The sequence below is a fragment of the Geotrypetes seraphini genome, chromosome 5 (genome assembly GCF_902459505.1).
Source record: "Geotrypetes seraphini chromosome 5, aGeoSer1.1, whole genome shotgun sequence".
Taxonomy (NCBI): domain Eukaryota; kingdom Metazoa; phylum Chordata; class Amphibia; order Gymnophiona; family Dermophiidae; genus Geotrypetes; species Geotrypetes seraphini.
The window spans coordinates 33,553,918-33,570,831 of record NC_047088.1 but is presented as its reverse complement, the minus strand read 5'-3'; the positions used below and the strand labels follow the sequence as shown (position 1 = coordinate 33,570,831).

Below are 16,914 nucleotides of genomic sequence, written 5' to 3'. Positions count from 1 at the left end.
GTGCAAACCTTTTTTTAAAACCAGCTACATTAACTGCTCTTACCATATCCTCTGGCAACGCATTCTAGAGCTTAACTATTCTCTGAATGAAAAAATATTTTCTTCCATTGGTTTTAAAAGTATTTCCCTGGAACTTCATTGAGTGTCCCCCTAGTCTTTGTAAATCTTGATGCAGTAAAAAATCGATCCACTTGTACCCGTTCTACACCACTCAGGATTTTATAGACTTCAATCATATATCTCCCCTCAACCGTCTCTTTTCCAAGCTAGAGAGCCCTAATCTTTTTAGTCTTTCCTCATATGCATGTCACTACCACTATTCTATAACTAGTATGTTCAACTTTGCAAGCTAAAGGGGGGGGAGGGGGGAATTCAATAAATGGTTCCAAAACTGTGTGCCGAAAAAAATTGAGCCTTGAATAAATTCAAGGCTACGTGCAAAATCTTTTTCTTTAGAGATGCCTTTAACTGAGGGCTCCTTTTTACCTAAGGTGCACTAGCGTTTTTAACACACGCACAAAATTACCACACATTACACCACGCGGTACGCTTCTAGAATAACGCCAGCCCAATGCTGGCGTTAAGGTCTAGCGTGCGTGGCAATTTAGTGTGCGCTCTTCCGCTCATTAAGGCCCTAAAGCACCTTAGTAAAAGGATCCCTGAATCTCTGATTCTCTTTATTACGTGTAGTATGTGCTTATTTAATTATCTTCTGTTTTTTTCCTCTCCATTATTGAATGGATGCTCTGGGGGCCTGCCATCAGAAGACACATTTTCCTCCCCTTCACATTAATGTCCCTTTTTCCTGTTTTATATTGTAGTTCTATCTCTCCCCTTTTGAACCCTTTATCCGAATTCACCCTTATTCTCCTCAACCTAACTAGAATTTTCTTCTGCATTAGTTTATGATTTTGTGAACCTCTCAGATGTCCTTTGATGGGCAGTATATTAAATAATAGGCTTGAAGCCTGAAACTTATGCTCTAAAGAGAGTATGCCTTTTATAAAATAACGTTCAGTGCAGATCCGATAGCTAACTTTTTGACACCGTACTTATGCCTGCTAAAAGCAGGTGTAAATGCCAGCACCTAACTTACGTGTGCTTTGCACCAATTACATACATGTTTAGGATAATGTTATATATGTACCGTATATACTCGAATATAAGTCAATCCAAATATAAGTCGAGACCCCCATTTTCCCCCCAAAAAGGAGGAAAAATGGTTGACTCAAATATAAGATGGGGGTTTAATATTCAAGGGCCATGACCTGCCAGGATCTGCACCCAGTGTCCCCTCCCTCACGCCATCCCCTGCCATGCTCTGCACTCAGTCCCCCTCCATGCCAGGTTCTGCACCCAGTCCCCCTCACTACTTGCCAGGTTCTGCACCCAGCCCCCTTCCCTCCTTGCCCTGCAAAGCCCTGAACCCAGCCCCCTACCCTACCAGGCTCTGCACCAAGCCCCCTTCCCTCCCTGCCCTTCCAAGCTATGCAGCCAGCCCCCCTCCCTGCAAGACTCTGAACCCAGCCCCCCTCACTACTTGCCAGGGTCTGTACCCTGTCCACCCTCCCTGCCCTGATGTGCTCTGCCGTGTATCTGATGATGTCATCAGGGACGTGCCAGAGTACATCAGGGCAGTAGAAGGACCCGAAGCAGCGTGTGAAGACTGCTGCACATGCTGCTTGAATTGCCAGGTTTGTAGTCGGGCTCGCGGGAAGGGAAGGGGGGTCGGCAAAGGACTCGGGACCGCATTTATAGTCGGGATCGCGGAAAGGGAAAGGGGGGTAGAGGAAACGCTAATGCTGCTGCACAGGGAACTGGTGTGGGGGAGGGAAATGGAGGGGGAGGGAACGCTGCTTTGGACAGACAGACAGAGGGAGGAAGGGAGACAGAAAGAAAAGAAGAAAGACACAGGGCAGGTGCACAGGGAACTGGTGGGGGAGGGAAATGGAGGGGGAGGGAATGTTGCTTCGGACAGACAGACCGAGGGAGAAAAGGAGACAGAAAGAAAAGAAGAAAGACACAGGGGCAGGGAGATACACAGAAAGACAGACAGACAAAGGGGGCCAGGGACAGAGACAGACAGAAAGAAAGACAGCGGGAGTCGTGTCAGGAGGGGTGCGGGATGCAGCGGAGGGAACTTTTCCAATGGGTGCAATTGGGCGGCTGTTGGGAACCTCTGATCAGGGGCAGAGCAAGGTAAGTGTATCATAGGGATAAGAAGGAGGAGGGGGGAGAAAAAGGAAGGGATGCCTACTGCTGGACAGGGGGGAGAAGGAAAGAGGTGCTGATGGACAGGGGAGGGTGAAGAAAAAGGAACGGAGGCCTAATGGACATGGGGAGAAGGAAAGAGGTGCTGCTGGACAGGGGGGAGGTAAAACAAAGGGAGAAGGACTGCTGCTGCATAAGGAGAGCAGTGAAGGGGTGGTGGTGGACACAGGGGAGGTAAAAGGAAGGGAGAATGGACAGGGGGAGCAGGCAAGGGATGGTGATGGACAGCCAAGGAAAAAGAAAGGCCGAAAGAAAGAAAGCGGCTAAGGAGAGAGAGAGAGAAAGAAATAAAGACAGACACACACACACATATATTCTAGCATCCGTTAATGTAACGGGCTATAAGACTAGTTGTATATATAAATGCGTTTGTTACCTAGCTTGCTTTCTACAGATAGGTATACACAGGGAAACAGAAAAATGAAGTCAGATAAAAACCATATGGCTGCTTATCCATTCATCTTCTCTCCCCCCCCCCCCCTTAGAGATCCAACACACTTGTCCCAAGCTTTCTTGAATTCAGATACAACTTTTGTCTCCACCATCTCCACTGGGAAGCCATTCCAAGCATTCCCAGCCTTTCTGTGTCTAACTCAGAATCTGTTATAAGTTATAACACTTAAGCCAGCTCTATGACTGGCATTACTGCTTGTGCCTGAATTATACGTATTTCACCTGTTAACGCTAATATTCTATACATTAGGCACATATTTTCCTATATAGAATAGGTACCACGTGGATTCACTGTTGTGGAATTAACCCTCTACAGCACCATTTATAAACTATAAAGAGTTTTACCTCATGCAGAATTGTCATTTCTTTAATAAGACATTAACTATTTTTTCTGAAGCCCTCCAAGTCCCTACAAATCCAAAAAGTGGCCCTGCAAAGGGTTTGAGTTTGAGACCACTGCCCTAGGCAGAACAGTATATTCACAGGATACTTCCAGGCAATATAGCAGAGTGCTCAACTCATGGCACTAAAAGCACCTTTTCTGACTGATTAATCTTGTACGATGCTGTGCTCTGTCTTAAGGGTTGAATGTGACTGCTTGTATTAACCTATCCTATCTGCAAACAGAGTTCTTGTCCCAGCTTTTTTTTTTTTCAATCTGTACACCGCCTTGACCTGCTCAACACATAAGGCAGTACAGAATATGCAAATAAATTATAAACTAAAATGACATATTCCCAGGAACACTTTGCTATGGTTAGTGGGGCTTATTTTTAAAAATGTACATAGACTGTTCTCTTGTGGGCTTTTGTGAAATCATCAAAGTGAAAGTGCACTCGTGCTTCTACTTTGAAATTTACCACAGCGAATTAAGCATTTACATTTCTTTATGCTTTTCATATCAGCAAATTTTCTGTTGTTTTGCATGCATATCAGTGGCCTAGCTATGAATGGGCCTTGGGGAGCCCCCCCCCCCCAACTTTGGGCTGAGGCTCCCTCCAAACTTGCAGCACCCATTAAATGGCTGTCAGGGCTTTGTGATTCCCCTCCAGCCAAAGAAATCTGACAGTGAGCCACTCCCCTTCTCCTCTTGCTGCTGTAGGAAACAGGAAGTCTGTGGTGTACCTCCAACTGCTGACACCAAGACTCCTCGTGCATGCTCAGTTCACACAAGAACTAAGAATGCTTGGGGGGGGGGATTCTGGAATCAACAGCTCTAGGCTTAGGGTTCCCAGACGTCCAGGAAAGCCCAGACATGTCCGCTTTTTAGAGGACTGTCTGGGTGCCCGGACGGACTTTCCAAAACCCAGTAGTTTGTCTGGGTTTTGGAAAGCCCCAACCTCCAGCCACATCTGGAGGTCCTCTGTGCATGCGCGGATGACATCACGCGCATGCTCGGAGGTCGGAGAAGAAAGATGAGGTTTTGTGGGGTGTAAGGCAAACAGGCTGGGGCCATGAGTCTTGGTTTCTACACTAGAAGATCTGGTAACTGCCAATTCCTGCTGCAGGAAGAGGAAGAAAGGAGCGGCTTGACAGTGAATTTCTGTGGCTGGTGGGGTCTCAGCATCATCACCAGCAAAGGTATTTTTAATACGCCGGGAGGGGAAGAGAGGGAATGCGTTGTTGCCTCCTCCTCCTACTGCCCACCCCTGCCCCCCATTCCTCCTAAAATCAGAGGGCTGGTTACACCCCAATGCGTACACGTGTATTTTTAGCAGTATATGCATAAATGTAAACACCTCCCGAGCCCCACCCTTATGAAAATTGCCACTCATCTCAGATAAATCTATGTATGTACAGACTGAATGTATATAACAGTACCTGCATGTCTGCCCTGCTTTATTCTTAGAAATGTTTTCAACAGCTGTGCTCCCTCCAATGAATGTCTGAAAGTCATTAAAAGATTTCACTCAGGGCTTGCCACTGTCGAAATGCAAATTGCACGGCCGTGGTCTTGAACAGGAAAAAAAAAAACCCCCACTTTTCTAACATGTGAATTTGTTTTCATCTCACGTCTTCTAGAATTCTTTCAAGAACTGGACTCGGTAATGGGACCATTAACGCAACACAGCAGTATGGCCAACCTGGTTCGTTACGCTCGGCAAGGACTTCACTGGCTCCGTATTGAGGCTCACTTGTTGTAGTGACTGCTTTCTCTTTCACATCATCCGCATTGCTCTACCTCTGCCAGCACACAAAGACGATCGCTGGTGGAAGTCCACACATTTCTGCAACTTTATTATTTCCATTTCATTTTTATGCCTTTTGGGTTTTTGGGGGGGTATTTTGACATGTGAGTTATCATCAATGGAAATCATGGCTTCTGAGCAACATATTTGGTAACATACATTGTCAAGTCTTCTATGTCTTTCATCTCGTGGTCCTGCCATTCCTACGTAATCAAGGAAAATACAACAATCTGTGAAGATACGGATTCCACACCGAGGAGACAAATATTCTTCAGTGCATGAAGGATCCTTCTGAGATAAGTTAATAGAAATGATCTAACTCCAGCTGTCTCCTTTGATCATGAACCTGAATGTGTTGGGTTTTTTTTTTTTTGTTTTTTGCATAAGTATTTTGTATTATTTATTGTAAAGTATAGATAGATTGAAATTTTGCAGCATTCCTGAGCCATGTAAATGGCTGGGTTTCCAGAGACATTCAGCCTGTCCTTTGTTCTCATGCTGTAGAAAAGATATTCAGGCCGGTTTGGAAGCTATTTACTTGAGCTGCACTATAGAAAGAGCCTCATGCATGCTTCATGCAAACCCAGAACTCTGTTCCTCTGTCATTTCCCAGGAGGTGTTCCAAAAAATATCTTCCAACCAACCTTACAGATGCTTTTTGAATCAGCAAAATGTACTGCTGGCAAAGGTTGGAGCATACCCACTTGGCTGCTGTCTTCAGCTTCAGTTCTATGGTTTAGTGCAACCACAAAATTGTCATATACTGAGCTAATCTAAGCCTTTTTCCTTTCACATTGATGATTCAGCATTCATGTGCACGACTGCTAGATTTCTATAATCTTAGGAGTCCATTTACTAAGCTGCGGCAAAAGCTGGCCTTAGCACGCCCTTGCACAGGTTTTCCCTGCGTGCTAAGGCTATTTTTACTGCAGCCATAAAATTGCCAATGTTCTATTTTTTTTTTTTTATTTTAATGGCCATGCATGGTCATTTAAAAAAAAATACTGCACTTATTCTCACCCATTTTGTAGGCAGTAAAGACTCACGTGGTATTCCTAAGCTAACTAGTTAGTGCATGTTAATATATAAGGTTACCAGACGTCCGGATTGACGGCTTTTCAAAAACCCGGCACTTCCAGCTGGGAGCTGCATCGGGAGGGCATCTGAGCTTTCGAGGATGCAAGACGGTGACATCACGTGCATGCACGCGTGCTTGTGACATCATTGGGTCACACCGGCACATGCGCAGACGCCCTCCCGACCCTGATTGGAGCAAGTGGGTTGAGGGGGGTGGGGGCCGGGCTAGGCCAGGCAGAACTGGACGGCCCTGGGGGGCATGGCCACGGGTCTGGATTTTACTTTCGTAAAATCTGGTAACCCTATTAATATTAGTGCAGGAATGCTCGGTCTACACCCCCAACATATCCTCTTTCCAATAGTTTTTAGCTCCCAGATTAGCAAGCGTTTTGTCAGTTACCACAAGACACCTGGGCATCTCGTGCAGTATACCATTAGGGTTAGGCACAGCCTAGTAAAAGCGCCCCTTCTAGATATGGCACTTAAAGTTGTGTGCATACATCAGGGCTCAAAGCTGATGTATGCACACAATACAATTGATTAATTGGCCTGATTGGCAGCAATAATTGGCAGTTAATAACTCATAATTGACGCTAATTGTGACTAAATAAAAGTGAAGCCAAAAATTGGCACTGGTATCAAACTATAATGTATACGTACTCCACTGCTTACAAAATCAATTCACATACGTTCCTCAGATTGCCACACCATTTTGCAGTGTGGTAGCCTATCCTCACCGGAACCTTATTTTATGTGACGGTTTTAAAAATGGATAAAGTCTTAAAAATTGATAAACTATTTAAGAATAAGAACAAACACACAACCGTCACATAAAATAAGGTTCCGGTGAGGATAGGCTACCACACTGCAAAATGGTGTGGCAATCTGAGGAACGTATGTGAATTGATTTTGTAAGCAATGGAGTACGTGTAAATAAAAGTGAGGCACACAATTCGGAAAATGAGATTCTGTAAGAAGCATGTTCCAGTTGCAGTGCACAAATTTGAAAAAGGGGGGGGAGCAGATCGGGAGCACTTCTAAAAGTTAGGTGCATTGTTTTAGAATTCATCCAATGCGTGCAGAACTTAGGTGCAGGCATTTAGGCCTGACCCAAATGACTGCGCCTAAGTTATGTGTCACACATCAGCGCTAAGCGTGATTCTATACACGGTACACATGCCTTGTAGAATTGCATTTAGTGCCGCACTGGTCAGCACTAATTTTTAGGTGTGATATATATAGAATCAGGCCCTAAATTGATAGAAAGGGGATTGGTGTTCCCCTACACTGTCTTCTCTCAGACCCTCTTTTCACACAGGTGCCCTAACATACAGTACTTCGGGGTTTGGGGGAGGGGAATTTACTACCAACCGACCCATATATTTTTTGTATCTTACTGTGGTTCTCTGAGCTTGCCTATACCCTTATTTGCATTCTATAATCCACCTTCCCTCACAAACCTTACATTCTTGCTTCTGTATTCCCCATATTGCCTGCAATCCTTCATTTCTCTCTTTTCTCCTTAATTCCTTATGCATCCTTCTCCTTCTTTCTATCCCAAAACACTTATCTAGAAAGAATTGCGCTTCTCCACTGCTATGAGCTACAGTCTCCATTTTACTGCCCGATAATTTCTTTCCCTCACCATCGTCCCATTCAGGAATTGTACACACACCAAGGCTAATCAATTCAATCATCGCCCATACATGAGTACACAAAACAAGAACACGGCCAAAGGGTGGACGTGGAGAAGGAGGGAAGGTTTTGGTACTGTTGCTACTCTCAGTTGAAGGGCACGGAACCTGTGCGGCATTTCTTTAGAACTATCAATCCAAATATTTTTGCCACTATCTTTCCAACCCTCCCCCTCTTAGGTTATTCCTATGCATAACTTTTCACAAACCTTTGAATTTCTCAGAATTGTAGGATCATGTTATGTGATAAACCCGTAGGACAGAAGCTAAATGTGATGCACGCTATAATGATTTGAAAACGACAGAAGCTCCTGATCTGGAGACGTAACAATGTGCTAACCCTGCACTTTAAAAATGGAAGAATTGGTGATTCATATAAGTGGCGGGGATTGACTATGATCAGGGTCCTCATATGAATGTGGTTCACCAAAATAAAGGGAATCCCCTGGACTAACAAACGTTTAAATCTTAGGCCAGTTACTGGGTATGGCTGAGGTGTAAAGACTCAATCTCTATAAATATAGTCTGCCAAGTGGTCTGAATAATCAATAAACATTCAGTACTGAACAATCCACTTGAACAGGGAAGTCTAGGATACAGAAAGAGTATAGATAGAAAAATAAGGGGGCTATAGGGCTAAATCAAGAAAACCTGACAGGTCATGGACCTGATGGGCCGCCGCGGGTGCGGACTGCTGGGCGCGATGGACCTCTGGTCTGACCCAGTAGAGGCAACTTCTTATGTTCTTATGTCTACAGTCTATCTATGGCATTACAAAAGCCGGTGCAATTGATCTCAATTTCAGGAAAAAGGCCTCAGAATAAGGAGCACAACGCAAGTCGTATCACCGACTAGTGCTATCAGCGTAGTCACCATTAGTAATTATTCTCCACCATGTAATCATTGTAATGTAATGTAATTTATTTCTTATATACCGCTACATCCGTTAGGTTCTAAGCGGTTTACAGAAAATATACATTAAGATTAGAAATAAGAAAGGTACTTGAAAAATTCCCTTACTGTCCCGAAGGCTCACAATCTAACTAAAGTACCTGGAGGGTAATAGAGAAGTGAAAAGTAGAGTTAGAGGAAAAATAAAAATAAAATAAACATTTTAACAAGACAGCATTGATCTAAATACTTTGGAAGGTAGAAGAGAGGAGAGAAAGGAATAGAAGCAGAAGGGGGAGCCGTTGAACAGTTCTGGAGAAATTTAAATGATAGAAATAGAACAAAACAAAGACAAAAGGCAAAACAATAGATAAGATTAAAGATAAATCATAAGCTGGAAAGAAAAATAAAATAAAACTTTGTCTTCAATCCACAGTTTCAGCGTCAGTGATGAAGTGGAGCAAGTAAGTTTAGGAGGAGCGATTGACGTTTCCAGAAAGGGCTTCTTCAGGGAAGAGACTTGGCAGACAGTCCCAGGATGCCTATGTCTCCTCCCCTGCGATGTTCTCCCATCCATGCATTCCCTCCCAAAAAACCTGAATATTAAATAATAAAATAATTCTTCCACAGTTTTTTATTTCATTTTGTAAAGACTTTTTAAAATTATTTTAGCTTATTTCATATTATATGTCTACAGCTTCATAGAGTAATCTGAAGAGTACCAGCAGACCATTACTTATCTTCGATACTTAAATAGCTTCTGTGCCATTGGTTAAATAACCGGAAGCAAAGCCGGGGCCGACGCAGAACCTCACTTAATCCGCTGCTTCAGGGCCAGTAATCGGGCACAGTGGTCTCTACAATTAAAGATCAAAAAGACACGGTAACTATTTATACTTAAAGAAATTAAAATCCTAATAGAGCTTTACTCACAGCTTTTCTTTATTCCGCCAGTAGTTTTCACACATCGGCAAGATGGCTGCTGCATACAACTTATACTTTCACGTACCTACGTAGCAAAAGGTGCCTTTTTCCTGAAACTGACATGAATTGCAGCGGCTTTTGTAAGGCCATAGATAGACTGTAGACTTCCCTGTTCAAGTGGATTGTTCGGTATTGAATGTTTATTGGGTTCATAGACAACGGCGCGAAAGACAAAAGCGCGCGCCGACAATTGAGCGCAGCATGCGCCGCCACGCCGCTCTAAATTACAGTTTTTAGGGGCTCTGACGGGGGGTTTTGTTGGGGAACCCCCCAGTTTACTTAATAGACATCGCGCCGGCGTTATAGGGGGTTTGGGGGGTTGTAACCCTCCACATTTTACTGTAAACTGAACTTTTTCCCTAAAAACAGGGAAAAAGTGAAGTTTTCAGTAAAATGTGGGGGGTTACAACCCCCCACACCCCCCACAAAGCCCCCACAACGCGGCGCGATGTCTATTAAGTAAAGTGGGGGGGTTCCCCCACACACACACCCCCGTCGGAGCGCTAAAAACAGTAATTTAGAGCGGCGTGGCGGCACGCGCTGTGCTCAATTGTCTGGGCGCGCCTTTGTTCCAGTGCGCTTTTGACCTGACACCGTTTATTGAGGTGTAAAGAGCCATGATCCTAGCCACTTTAATGTGGTTGAGGGATGTGCACAGAAAATATTTGTGGTGGATTATTAAGTCATTTTTAAACTTAATTATCAGACGTTTTGTTTCACAGATTTTTTTTTTTTTAATTGAGGTATTTTAAGTACATCAGCACAAAGTGTCAAGACATATAACGAGGATCAATGTCACACTCAAGAACTGTATAACTTGCATTAATCGACTTAACACGTTCATTCATAGGTTAAAATGCATTCATTCTATTTAGCGTACACTAACCCCCCTCTTTTACTAAGGTGCGCTAACCAATTTAGCACGCGCTAATTGAATTGGAGCGTGCTAAACGCTAACGCGTCCATAGACTAACATGCACGCGTTAGCGTTTAGCGTGCGCTAATCGGTTAGCGCACCTTAGTAAAAGAGGGCCTAAATTTTTTTTCACTTTCAAATAATGTTTACACGGTGCATTTAAGAACCAAATACGTATTATTCCAAATTTGTTCTTTTGCACATACATGGAATTTAGCAAACTGTTATTTGGAAACTTTTAGCATCATTCCCTAGGGTTATGTAGACAAGGAAAAATGTCCGCCAAAATCATACCGCTCCAAATTTAGTACATCAACCCCCAGTGCAAAAATCCCTTTAATACTAAGGGACATATTTACTAAGATATGACAAACAGTGTGGGTTTTAGCATGCACAGGCCTTCAATACAAGCCCAGGCTAACAACCTAGTGTGAGTCCTTATTATCGAGAATTGCACTGGCTTCCTGTGGAGGCTTGAATTAAATTTAAATTCGGTTGCCTTTGTTACAAAGTCCTCTTCGGCATGGCGCCCATTTACATGTCTGAATTGTTTTCCTTTACTCAATCCAAGCATTCACGCAGTTCACCCAGCCTTTTTACTTTTCCATCTATCAAAGGCTTTCTTTACACAAAACACCACCAATATTTGCTTTCTTATCAAGCGGCTTTGTGGGAACTGAAACCTTCGTTATTGAGTTCCATGTCTTACAATTATTTTTGAAAGCAACTGAAGACACATAAGAACATAAAAACATAAGAAATGGCTTCGCCGGATCAGACTCTAGGTCCATCCAGTCCGGCGACCCGCACCCGCGGAGGCCAAGCCAGGTGTTCCCTGCTGAGAAACCTTGTTTACTCGTATCCCCCAATGTGATTTGCAAGAAGGTGTGCATCCAACTTGCTCTTGAATCCCAGAATGCTGGTCTCCATCACGACCTCCTCAGGGAGAGCGTTCCAAGCGTCCACCACTCGTTGTGCGAAACAGAACTTCCTAATATTTTGTAAACCGCATCGGACTTACCGGTTATGCGGTATAGAAATGACTTGTTCTGTTCTGTATTGGGATATAATCAAAGAACTTTGTGTACCGAGCTTGGAAAAGATTGAGGCCCAAATTCTGTAAACGGCAGCTAATGTTAGGCACCTATTTCGGAGGCGCCCATCTAGATAGGCGCCTAGTTAGATTGATTAACATGCCCAATTAAGCTCTTGTGATTGGCAATAATTGAAACGTAGGCGCCTATCAAGAAAGAGCAATTATGCAATCAGGCGCCTCTAAAAATTTAGGCGGCCTTCAAAAAAATAGGCACTATGCAAGTTAGGCGCGGGTGTGGCTACGTGTTAGGCAGAATCGCTGCTCTTGAGCATGCTTAAGTGCTCACATAGGCGCCTTTTAGTCGTGCCTAGAGCTGGCGTATTTATTGGGCGACTCCAAAATAGGTACCGCTCAGCGTGATTCATTAAACAGCACCCAATTGTACTTGAATTGCACTGAACAGTGCCTATGTCGGTGCCTAACTTTTGGGCGTTTCATATAGAATTTGCCCCTTAAGTGCCACAGCGAACAGATTGTTATAGAAGTCTAGCACTTACATGCATCAGTGGTGTCAATAGCTGAAAGGTGCGCACGTTTCTTAGCGTGTCTTAGCATCTGTCAGAGCCATACATGTAGACGAAACATGAGCATGGCATGAGCGTATCCAGTGGCACAGTAAGGGGGCGCGGGAGGGCAGACCACCCGGGGCACCATCTTAGTGAGGGCACTGGCATCTCTCCGCCCCCATGCCATGCTCGCCCCCACCCTTCTTCTAGCCACCTCTTTAAATCTTTGCCAGGGCAAGCAGCTTTTTCAGCCTGCTGCTCGCACCGGCCTGGTTCCCCTCTGAAATCATTTCTGGGTCGCAAGGCCAGGAATTGATGTCAGAGGGGAAAGCCGACGCTAGCACAAGCAGCTGGCCGGAGAAGCTGTTCACGCTGGTGAAGATTTAAAGAGGTAACTGGGGGGAAGGGAAGGCGCGAGTGTGGCTTGGGAGGTGGGGAAGGAGCACGGGGCAGAAAAGAGGGCACCTCCTACCCTCATTGCACCACTGGGAGTAACACCAAGTGATGTGCCCAACTTATAGAATGCTATCAGTTGTGTAGCATAGTGCGCTATATGTTAAGTATTTGCAAGTCGAATTTTGGCACACCTAGGCACGTATATGCAATTATTCTAAACGTATGCATACATGGCACCTATGATACAGAATTTTCCCTATTGTGCTTTCTGTATTTAGTAGGTAGAGATCAATTGAATTTTCTGGCCACCAATGATGCATTTAAAAAAATTGAACTTGAAAAACATGTTCTCTTAGGCTTCCGCGGCTGGCGTCATGATTGTAGCAGGTTTCCAGGTCTTGCCACATCTGTGTAGAAAGAACCGATGTTTCAGCCATCATGCTGTGGCTTTCTTCACACCCTGAAGAAAACCACAGCATGATGGCTGAAACGTCGGTTCTTTCTACACCCGGAAATCTGCTACATTCTTGAAAAACAGCCTCCATTGGGCAGAAGCAAAGAAAATATTAGAAGGCATAGAGAATATTTTTTCAGCTAAAATCAATATAGTATCTTACAGCCTTCTCCTTTAAATAACTATCTCTGCAGTAGGAGCTGAAGGCAATTTCACTTATCTTTTTCATTTCTACTATTTCATATTTTGTTGGGTGGATTAGTGAATTAGTGGTTTTACATCTAACGACTAGGTTAGAAATATCTCATAAATTAATGGCAAGATTATAATAAATTCAGCAGTGAAGCGAAGGACAGTAAACCAACTTATTATTTTCTAGTCTTGTTTCAAAAGCAGCTTAGACACAAATTAAATATGGAGAGTGAATTACCTCCTTATCCCTAGGGAAGATATTTCTTTCAGGTTAGTTACTGAGTATTATTATACTTTAAGAGACCCTACATTCATCACATCTTAAATGTCAATGTACCATCATAATTGAATAATTTTAGTTCTTAAAATGTCTTTTCAAGCTGACTTTAATTAGATTTTTAGGCTGATACTTTGATGACAGTCTGTAGAGAAAATTGGATTCGCAGGGTAGGCAGATAACACTAATTGCTTGAATATTCTCTGTCTGTTTCATTTTAATAATAATTGGTAAATCCTGATTCTTAAGGTAACATTCAATCCAAGACTTTTTATCATGGAAACACAAATACCAGAGTCGGTAAATCTCTTAGATAGGTGGATTACATGGTAAACTGGCAAGAAGGGATTAAAAATCTTATTTTTAGAATATGTATTTCAGCACATAGATTTATTACTTTTAAGGGTGCAATATGCAATTTCCAAGGAGTAAGGGGATAATTTTCAAATAGTACACACTTTTAATGTGCCTACCTAATGTTGATTTTCAAAAAAAACCATTCACGTTGCTTTCATTTGAAAATATGCAGGCCACAGGGTTTGCGCAAAGAGTCCACGTGATCTGTTAAGCAGGTGGCTGAGTTGGGGAATAAAATAATGCACGTGTAGTTAAAAATTATTAATATGCATGCCAGTTTCCTCCTTTGATCTGAATTCCTACTGGAAGGCCTCTTCTTAATGCGACTAAAAGTATAGGCACATAGTCATGGAGGACATTATTGGAAATAACTTTGGATATTGCCCTCCGCTGCCTTTTATATAATTTTTATGTTATCACGTCTAGCTCTCTCACTCGATCCAGCTCTTACATTACATTACATTAGTGATTTTTATTCTGCTTGTACCTTGCGGTTCAAAGCGAATTACATAAGAAGAGAACTGGACATTTCCAGGAGGGTACATGACATTGGAGAATACAGATTGAGGGTATAGACTTAATAACAGAATGAGGGTATAGACTTAATAACATTGGAAGATAAATCAGGTTACATTACATTACATAGCAAGTAGTCTGTTTCCATATGTTGGTAGAAAGTCGGTTTCGGTAGGATGATTTAGGTTTCAGGTAGCTTTCTTGGCATTTCTTTTTTTGTTTGTTTGTTTGTTTTTCGTTTTTTATTGGTCGATTTATAGTGCCAGGGAGTGCGCAGAGCCTGGTCGGAGTAAGTGGAAGAGGAGAGGGAGATTAGGAAGATTGTATATACTTTTTGAACAGCAGTGTTTTGATTTCTTTACGGAATGCTTTGAGGTCAGATGTTGAGGTTAACCATCTGGTGATGGAGGGTTCGAGTTTTGCTGCATGCGTTGCTAGGAGGTTATCATAAAGCTTTTTGCGATGAGTGCCTTTGAGTGGTGGGTATGAGAATGGTGTCAGTGTTCTTCTTGTTCTGGGTGGAAGGTTACGGTTTAGGCGATCGTTTAGATAGGCAGGTGCAGTACCGTTGATTACTTTGAAGAGTAGACAGTATAGTTTGAATTGAATTCTGGCTCGAATCGGTAGCCAATGTGAGTCTAGGTAGGCACCTGGTCACCTACTCATAGAAATTAATCAGATTTGCCTGATAAGACCTGTTTCTAGTGAAGCCATGTGGCCTCGGGTCCTGCAATTCATTAGATTCCAGAATCTTCACTGTTCTCTGCTTTTTAACATGTTTCCATTAATTTGCTTACCACAGAATTAAGTTCCCAGACTCTTCCTTCTGCTTTTGTGGAGAAGGACTACAGTACATCCACCCTCTAGTCTTGCGGGACCACTCCCACCTCTAGAGAAGCATTGGAAAGGTCAGCCAGCAGAACCACAAGAACTTCCATAAGTTCCTTCAGTACCCTCCGATGTATGCCATCCAGCCCTATCACTTTGTCCGGTGTCAGGTCAGAAGCACGCCGCGACAAAGGCGCGCCCAGACAATTGAGCGCAGCGTGGAGGCGTGCGCCGCTCTAAATTACTGTTTTTAGGGCTCCGACGGGGAGGGCGTGGGGGGGAAGCCCCCCACTTTACTTAATAGACATCGCGCCGCGTTGTGGGGGGTGGGGGGGTTGTAACCCCCCACATTTTACTGAAACTTTACTTTTTCCCTGTTTTTAGGGAAAAAGTTCAGTTTACAGTAAAATGTGGAGGGTTACAACCCCCCAAACCCCCCATAACGCCAGCGAGATGTCTATTAAATAAACTGGGGGGGTTCCCCAACAAAACCCCCTGTCGGAGCCCCTAAAAACTGTAATTTTGTGCAGCACGCGCCTCCGAGCTGCGCTCAATTGTCGGCGTGCGCTTTTGTCTTTCGCGCCGTTGTCTATGAACCACTTTGTCCACCTTTAATTTAGCTAGTTCTTCATGCACACAGTCCTCTAAAAGTGCTTCAGGATCTGCCACACCTCCACGTCTATTTCTGTTTGTCTTCTGCTGCAGTTCTGCTCCCAGCCCTTCAGCTGAGAACACAGAACAGAAACATTTGTTAATCAATTTTGCCTTCTCTTTATCAGCTTTTGTATATTCCTCGCCTTCGACACCCCCCCCCCTCTTTTACAAAGGTGCGCTAAGTGTTTTAGCGCACGCAAAATCAACGTGCGCGCTAAACACATCCATAGAATAACATGCATGCGTTAGCGTTTAGCACGCGCTATTTTTCTTCCAATTACATCTTTGCTCTCCTGACTGCTTTACCAGTTCCTCCTGGCATTTCCAAATATGCCTGTCTTCCTCTTTCTGCAATCTCTTGTAGTTTATGAAGGCTAACCTCTTTATCCTTACCTATAAGAGTTAGGTGAATCATGGGCAGAGTGACTCATGTGAAACTAGTCACCATTGAGGCTTCTGAGGATTATATCCTGCATGAAGAGTGTAGGCGCGCTGTTTGTAAAGATGGAACTGTGCTGTTCATAATTAAATATTGAGCATTGAGCACTTGAACAAGGTTTGGAAGTAATTGTTCCCGCCAGTACGAAAAATTCTTTGACCTGATCAATTTAATTTGTGGTTGACTCAAAGCACCTCTATACGTAATCTAAAAGGACGTATTCCTGGTGGTTTCAAACACATGCTTATGAATTCAGTCAAACGTGTTATAAGTCTCCAGATCATCATTCAAGCAAGATTGTCTCCAAGCTCCCTCTGCCTGCCTTAATTCTTGGGGGTCACCACCAGGACTTCAGAGGGCAATTGTACTAACCTCTGAGGTCTCTAAGACCACTTCAGATATTTATTAAAAAGAGTTATTTCACTCAGATCTTTGTCTCCTGTTGAACATAGAGCTTTGTGACATCCAACACATATGTGCCACCAAATACCAGGGACTGACAATCATCTGGGTCCCAAATACACATGTATGTTGCAAGCTCAGAACATATTGACATAGTTAGCAGTATTTATATGTGTAAAGTCCTGAGTGATGCTGCTTTTCCTCTGAGCACGTGTTTTTTCTCTCTCAAATGGCTGCTCCTGCTGTATATGCCAGTAATATACTCGTATTTGCTGACGTCGATATACGTACATATTTTCAAATGGCCGTGCATTCAGCTGAG

At 43.4% G+C, this 16,914-nt stretch overlaps 1 protein-coding gene across 1 annotated transcript in view; it reads left to right on the top strand.

Annotated features, from left to right (window-relative positions):
- AFF2 (AF4/FMR2 family member 2) overlaps nt 1-5,170 on the top strand; it is an 877,713-nt gene extending 872,543 nt beyond the window's left edge. The window contains exon 21 of the mRNA XM_033945510.1: nt 4,747-5,170. Within this exon, the coding sequence (XP_033801401.1) occupies nt 4,747-4,868 (122 nt within the window). The 3' untranslated portion in view covers nt 4,869-5,170. The remainder of the gene's footprint in view (nt 1-4,746) is intronic.
- The last annotated feature ends 11,744 nt before the right edge of the window (nt 5,171-16,914 follow it).